This window comes from Gavialis gangeticus, unplaced genomic scaffold, assembly GCF_001723915.1.
Source record: "Gavialis gangeticus isolate Ggan-Ray unplaced genomic scaffold, GavGan_comp1, whole genome shotgun sequence".
Classification (NCBI taxonomy): domain Eukaryota; kingdom Metazoa; phylum Chordata; order Crocodylia; family Gavialidae; genus Gavialis; species Gavialis gangeticus.
The window spans coordinates 19,115,202-19,122,400 of NW_017728997.1; the positions used below are offsets into that span (position 1 = coordinate 19,115,202).

At 65.6% G+C, this 7,199-nt stretch overlaps 1 protein-coding gene across 1 annotated transcript in view; it reads right to left on the reverse strand.

The window, feature by feature from the left end:
• Positions 1–71: 71 nt before the first annotated feature.
• Positions 72–7,199, reverse strand: part of QARS (glutaminyl-tRNA synthetase) — a 20,056-nt gene continuing 12,928 nt past the window's right edge. The window contains exons 6-25 of the mRNA XM_019504591.1: positions 6,232–6,296; positions 6,030–6,083; positions 5,563–5,623; positions 5,256–5,327; positions 5,072–5,157; positions 3,955–4,041; positions 3,716–3,815; positions 3,314–3,392; positions 2,995–3,103; positions 2,704–2,834; positions 2,293–2,385; positions 1,990–2,127; positions 1,821–1,908; positions 1,611–1,754; positions 1,411–1,515; positions 1,191–1,283; positions 958–1,085; positions 729–795; positions 393–518; positions 72–307 (exon numbers count right to left, since the gene is read on the reverse strand). Coding sequence (XP_019360136.1) covers positions 257–307; positions 393–518; positions 729–795; positions 958–1,085; positions 1,191–1,283; positions 1,411–1,515; positions 1,611–1,754; positions 1,821–1,908; positions 1,990–2,127; positions 2,293–2,385; positions 2,704–2,834; positions 2,995–3,103; positions 3,314–3,392; positions 3,716–3,815; positions 3,955–4,041; positions 5,072–5,157; positions 5,256–5,327; positions 5,563–5,623; positions 6,030–6,083; positions 6,232–6,296 — 1,877 coding nt within the window. The 3' untranslated portion in view covers positions 72–256. The remainder of the gene's footprint in view (positions 308–392; positions 519–728; positions 796–957; positions 1,086–1,190; positions 1,284–1,410; positions 1,516–1,610; positions 1,755–1,820; positions 1,909–1,989; positions 2,128–2,292; positions 2,386–2,703; positions 2,835–2,994; positions 3,104–3,313; positions 3,393–3,715; positions 3,816–3,954; positions 4,042–5,071; positions 5,158–5,255; positions 5,328–5,562; positions 5,624–6,029; positions 6,084–6,231; positions 6,297–7,199) is intronic.

The following is a 7,199-nucleotide window of genomic DNA, read 5'->3' on the forward strand; positions in this document are numbered from 1 at the left end:
CGTGCACACGCACACGTATAGTAGGGCACTAGCCCAGCTGCCCCCCCCCGCAGTGAGGAGGAGGCAGTAGCTGCAGTGCTCAGGTTTATTGAGGGAGGTGCTGGAGCGGGTGAGCGGCCCCGCATTAAGGCAGCTGTGGCTCTCATGCTTGTGCAGGGCCTGGGTCTGGCTGAGCGCCTGCCCCTGCCCAGGCCGGTGGAAGGGGCCGCTCCTGCGCAGATGCCGGCGCCAGGGCAGCAGCAGTGGCTCCGGCCGCTCAGGCCTTGCCCGGGTCCTCCTTGAGGGTCACGGTGCGGTTGAACACCACCTGGGGAGGGGGAGAGACGCTGAGCACGGCCTGGACCCCGTGGCAGGCAGTGCCTAGTGGGGCTGGCAAGGACAAAGACACGGACCTTCTTCTCCGTGCTGTCGGGATCCACTGAGAAGTAGCCCAGGCGCTCAAACTGGAACCTGTCGAAGGGCCGTGCTGCCCGCACAGAGCAGTCCACCAGGGCGTCCTCCACCACCTGCAGCGAGTCCTGGGGGAGGCAGCATATAGCGGCTGGAGCCCTGGCTCTGCTCCCTGCCTCCGCCACAGGTGCCAGGCGCAGGGTGACAGCTGGGCCGCTCCTTCTGCCCTGCACCTGGCCCAGGCTGCAGCTACTGCCCCTGCAGCCCAGGGCTCCCCTGCCCCAGCAGCCACCCTCCTGGGGCCCCCACCAGCTGCCACCCCTTCCCTGCCCACTCACGGGGTTGAGGTCACTTAGGAATCCGCCCGGCACGACCGCGGGGTCCTCGGGGTTCTTGTGCAGGAAGCTGCAATCAGACAGGGCTGTGTCAGCCCCACTCGCCACTGCTCCTGGCACCTGCTTGGTGCAGCTCCCTCCCGCGGGGGGGGAAGCATGGACCCCAGGGTGCTCTGTCCCAGCACTGACACGTGGATGTGTGTGAAGACAGCACGGGGCAGGTGGTACTCACAGGCGCTCGTAGAGCCGGACCTCACAGACCAGCGGCTCCGACACCCAGTGGATAAAGGCCTTGGGCTTCTCTGCGGTGTCCGACCGCATACAGGTCACCTCCAGTTCAGTCACATGCCCGCTGGCATCCTGGGGTGGAGGGGAGCCATCTGGAGTGAGCCCCTCCCCCAGGGTGGGTGCCAGCTCCACCCCCCGCATCTGGTGCTGAGCCAGGCCGGGCCCGTCCAGACTCACCTTGATGATGTTCTGGACGGCGATGACATAGCCTGTGTGTCTCAGCCCCACCGGCTGCCCAGGAGTCAGGCGCTTGTAGCCCTTCTCCAGCACCTGCCGGGAAACCTGCCACGTCAGGGCTGGGCACCGCAACCAGGCCAGGGCTGTCCTGGCCTACTGGCACGGCCACTCTGCCCCTGGGCAGCACTGGCTCCCAGCATCCCCCAGCCGCCTGGCTCACCTCCCGGAAGTCGCTCTGCTCAATGTAGAGGGTGGGCAGGAAGGGCACGTGGTGGACGCCCTTGGTCTCATCAGCTGGGAAATTGGGCACCGGGACCTCCAGAGCCTATGGAGGAAGGTGGGGGTCAGGTGGGGTGGGCAGCACTGGCACGGCGGCCTGGCCCCTGTGGAGCCCCCCCGCCCCATCCCCAGCAGCCTCACCTTCGCAGCTGGGAAGTTGGTAATGGTGACTTTGAGTGGGTCCAGCACAGCCATGACACGAGGAGCCTGCTCGTTCAGTACGTCCCGCACACAGGCCTCCAGCAGGTGTGGCTCCATCGTTGCTTGGGCCACCGTCACTCCCACCTGCAGAGACACTGCATCATTACCTGCCCACCCGGCATGGTCCCATCCACCCCTCACAGCACCTACCCGGGCACAGAAGTTGTTGATGGCCTCGGGAGGGAAGCCTCGGCGCCGCAGCGCCGTCAACGTGAAGAGCCGTGGGTCATCCCAGTCCCTGCAACGGCAGCATGCACAGTCAGTGGCACGGCATGGCCAGCCCCAGCCCCAAGTGCTTGGCCCCAGGCCCAGCCCTCACCTGACAGCACCCGTCTCCACCAGCCTGATGATCTTGCGCTTGGAGACAACGGTGTAGAGGAGGTTCAGACGCCCATACTCCCACTGCACGGGGCAGTACACGTCCAGGGCGTTGCACAACCAGAAGTAGGACGAGCGTCTGCCAGGGAACCCCATCACTGCCTGCAGCTGGCACAGCCCCTGCGCCCTCTTCCCTGTGCCCTGCAGACCCCACACAGCCAGCCTGGACCAGCATCCCCCTGACCCCTGGCAACGCCCGACCTGGCCCTACAGTACCCCCAGAGCCTTCCCCAGTGCTCCCCACCTGGCCTGGAACTCCTTGGTGCAGAGCGAGTGGGTGATGTGTTCGATGGAGTCGCACAGACAGTGAGTGTAATCATATGTGGGGTAGATGCACCTGGAAGGCAGCAGGGACTGAGCGCCTGGGACCAGTGCCATGACCCCCCTGCCTACCCATGCAACGTGCCGCGCTTTGCACCACCTAGCTCCTCCCTGCCAGCCTCCCAGGACCAGAGTCCAGCACATGCAGCCCAGGCTATGTACCCATCCCAGCCCACCCTTGGGGAGCAGACCCTGCTCTGCTCCACCTGGCAGCGCCACCCCCCTGGGCCCTAGCAGGTACCAGAACGCCCCAGTCATCCCAGGCTGACCCCAAGCCCCAACGCGTGAGACAGCCCCCCGTGCCCTGACCCCAAGCCGGAGGCAGACAGCATACCAGGCATCCCCGCTGCGGTGGTGCGGTGTGTACTTGATGCGGTAGGCAACAGGGTCCATCTTCCCATCCTCCATCACCAGCTTCATGCGAAGCGTGGCTTCGCCCTCCTCAAACTTCCCCTTGCGCATACCCTGCCAAGACAGGGGACCTCAACCACCGCCTCACCCATGGAGAGGTGTCACGGGGCAGGAGCTGGCAGCGGGGCTGCTGACTACCGCCCCCAACCTCTAGAGCTGGGGGGCTGGAGCAGGTGAGGAAGGTGCTCCCAGATGCCTCAGCACAGCGCAGTACCTCGAAGAGCAGAAGCGACTCCTCCACTGGCCGGTCCCGCCACGGTGAGGGTGGTGGGTTGTGGCCCTTGATTTCCTCCACCTTCTGATGGCAGACATAGGCATGGCCCCTGTGGGGGGGCAGGGAGGGAGTCAGAGCCAGCTCCAGCACCCCCGCCTAGCCCACCTCTGGGGTAGCTGGACAACCAGAGCCCACCGCTCCACCTTAGGTGCAGCACTTCCCACCTGCCCTGCTTGGGCCTGACCCCCACCTGCCTGCCCCCAGCTGGTGCAGCCCACCACAGCCCCCTCCACACAGCCCTGCCTGGGCCCAGGGTCACCTCCAGATGAGCTCCACAGCCCAGGCATAGAGCTGGTCGAAGTAGTCAGACGCATGCGTCACCGCATATGGCTCGTAGCCTGCAGGGAGCAGAGAGCCCGTAACCCAGCGCCCCTTTAGCGCCAGGGCCCTTGCTTCCAAGCACCAGGCTCAGCGCTAGGCCTGGGGCACAGGTGGCTCTTGCCTCAGTGCTGGACCCCACACAGCAACAGAGGAGTGGGCTGGACCAGGCCGGGTCAGCGGCATCTTCCCCAACCACCCACCCTGGATCTGCAGGGCCTGGCTCGCAGCTCAGAGCCCTGCTCCTGCCCTCCAGCCCTGCCAGCCACACCCCTGCAGCAGCTCCTGTGTCCCAGTGCTGCCCCTCCCTCCCTATGGTGCTCCACAGCCCCATGTCCTGTACCCAGCCACTCGACCATCTCCCGGATGGCCGTGAAGTACTTCTCCTCCTCCTTCTCGGGGTTGGTGTCATCATAGCGCAGAAAGCAGATGCCATCGTTTGCCTGCGGAGGGGCACGGCCTGGTGAACCCTGCAGAGCCCCCTGCGCCAGCACCCTGCCCCCACTGCTTCCCGGAGCCGCTCAGCACAGGGGGCGGGACCCAGGTGGCATGGGCAACAGGTGCCAGGCCAGAGGGCCTCACCTTGGCATAGCCGAAGTTGAAGTTGATGGCCTTGGCATGGCCGATGTGCAGGATGCCATTGGGCTCTGGCGGGAACCGCGTCCGCACCTGTGGGAGACCCAACTATCAGTGTCCTCCACTTGAGACCAGCCCCAACCCCCAAGCTCTTACCCAGGCTGGCTAGGCAGGGCTGGCTACATCCCCCAGCTCAGCACCACCACCAGGGTCCTCCCCGGTGAGCCAGAGGGTGCTTGGCCCTTGGGGAGGTGGGAAACAGCATTGAGGGGCCAGGTGCCAGGGCAGGGAGCATGGGACCAGATCCTTCTGCAGGGTCTGGCCAGCAGCCCAGTGAGGGGAGGCATCTTGGAGCCTGGGAGAAGGGGGAAATCTCCCTGCCTGGCACGACCCTAGTGCTGCCCTGCCTTGCCGCAGGGAGTGGAGGCATCTGAGAGGCTGGACAGGTGTTGCTCTGGGATGATCTAGGTGCAGTGGTGCCGGTGGCTCTATTGTGCGAACTCCCAGGTTTCTCAGCTGTGCTGGCTGTCCCCCCCACCTGCTTTCTGCCCTGTGTCAGGGGGTTTTCTAAGCCTCCCCTGGGGGCTGCAGCCAATGCTCCTGCTGGCCCCAACCCTGCAGGGTCCTGCTCCTACACTCCATCTCAGCCCCACACTGCCCTGGGGCAGGAAGATTCATAGATTCATAGATTAAGGGTCGGAAGGGACCTAGTAGATCTTCTAGCCCGACCCCCCTCCAGGGCGGGAGAACAACAAAAAACCCCAAAAAGAGAAATGGGACTCAAACGAGGGATATCCCCCCTGCTCAGACTGGTGTGTACTAAGGGATTTTGCCTTCCTCTGCAGCAGAGGCACGGCCTCGGGCTGGGCTGTATACTGATAACCTTGTACAGGAACAGGATGTTGGTGGCCGCAGCCCCCGTTTTCCGGAGGCGGGGCAGAGGTGATGCCTGAGGCCATCAGAGCAACTGTGTCGTGTGGGTCAGAGGTTGCACACAGGAATTGTCTGGGCTGGTTTGGATGGGGCTGATCCTGCCTCCGGCAGGGCTGCAACTGGATGTAACCCCTGCAGGTCCCTGTCCGCCCCACTGCTCTGTGAAGGCTTGGTGGCAGGGCCGACCCACCTGCCCGCCGGTGATCTCTAGGTGCTGCTTCAGTAGGGCCATGGTGAGAGGCGTGGTCACGTAGCCATCCGCCTTGTAGTTCTCACCTAGGGAAGCAGGAGGCTGTGAGTGGGCAGGGCAGGACCCCAATGCCCCGGGAGCTGCCCCAGGCACCCTGACAATGTACCCCCTGCCCTGCACGCACCCGGCTTGTGAAACTTGAGGGCCTCGCCACGCAGCTGCTCCATGAGTGACCGCCCCTCCAGGCTCTCAGCCCCTGCAGGGGGGAAACGAGGGTCCTTAGGGTGGGGGGAGCTGGACTGAGCCCCTGCCCCCACCCAGGATGAGTGGGATCCTGGCTGATGGGGCAGACAGGCCAGTCTCTGGGATGCGCAGACCCCCACAGGGAGGAGGGCAGCAAGCCCTGACCTGCCAGTGCTGCCCCCCACGTAAGGCACAGCCAGGCCCACTGAGGCTGCCTCACAGCCAGCCGCGGGGCAAAGGCCACTCACCGTTCACCACTACGGCTACCTTACGCCTCTTCTCCACCTCAGCTGGCTTGGCCTTGGCAGCCTGTGGGGACAGGGAGCAGCATCAGCGCTGTGGGGCTTCCCATCACTACCCACCACAAAGCTGCCCCCGCCAGCTGCCTGCAGCATAGGCCGGCCAGCTCCTACAGCCACGGGAGCCCCTTTCTGGGCAGGGCTGCCCAGCACGGAGCTGAGAGCTCCTGCCCCCCTGGAGCACCAGAACTCCCTGCCAGCCACGGCGCTGTCTGCGGGGGCTGCGACACCCAAGAGCAGCTGGGGGAAGGGGCCGCTGCAGCACAGCCAGTCCCATGAGGAGCTTGTGGGGAGGCACACAGGGAATGTCAACTGCTGCCAGCCCCCCCAGTCCCACAGTGTCATGCACAGCCACAGAAAAGCAGCTCAGTCACTGCGCGGCTCAAGGCCTGAACCCACCCACCCTCGCCCACTACCTTTGGCTTCTTCTCCAGGTCAGCCTCCGTCTTAGGGCCCAGCAAGTGCAGCACCTGCCAGGGAAGGGGGCTGAGTGTGGAGGGATGGGCAGGGTGGCAGGGCACCCACCCCAGTGCCCCTGGGTCCTGCCCTCTGCACCTGGACATGGCATCTGGGCCCTCCCAGGCAGCACTGTCCACCCCAGCCCTAGCACCAGCCCACCTGCAGGTCCACCTCGTTCTTGATGATCTTTCCGTCTGCCCACTTCAGCCTGCTGCGTGCCTCCCCTGCGAGCGACAGAAGGCAACTCTGTTGGGCACTCACTTAGGGGCTCCCCACCCACAGGCCCCAGGACACAGGCCAGCCCCTTTGGGCAAGGGCCATGGCCTGTTTGGCACAGCCCAGGAGCATGGACATGGGCACAGCTACCCACAAGCACGGGCCCTGCCCACCCGAAGATGGTGTGCAGAAACCCTGGGGGGCACAGCCAGGTCCCTCTGCCACAGCCCACTGTCTGCACTAGGGCCCCCATGGCACTCCGTGGGGCAGCAACAGCATCTCCAGCAGGGCACGGCTTGGCCAAGGGACAGGCGGGCTGCATGGGCCCAGCTGAGGCCCCAGGGCCAAAGGAGCTGATCGGATGGGCCAGGCGAACCCCCAGGGCAGGGGAAGCCCGGTGCCACTGTACCGCAGTGACCAGGAGAACAGGTCAGGGCAGGGGCACTCACCCATCAGCAGCCCCATGTTGAAGCGATAGCGCTCGGCCAGCAGCTCTGCGCGGTGCTTGCTGATGGCAGCCTCCACCTAGAGACGGGCAGGGTCCGTCAGGGCCAGGCTGCAAGCTGCTCCCTGGCACCCGCGGGCGCCCACCTTCATCTGCCGCAAGGCACCCCAGCTCCCAGGGCTGGGCAGAGCAGCCTGACAGCAGGAACCGCCCTGGCAGCTTGGACAGGGCTGCGCCTCCTGCACCTCCCGACGCTGGTGCTGCGTGCCCTGCGCCCCTCCTCACCGCCTCCTCTATCTGCTCGGGGGTCACAGCCACACCCACGCCGCAGGCGCACTCGAAGTCGGCCACGTCGATAGGTTCGAGCGGGTGGCTCTTCACGTAGTCCAGCGCGGCTGGAGGGAGTGGGGCCAGGTCAGGGAGCGGCAGGCAGCAGCCCCACGGCAGGCTGCTCCAGGGGCAGGAA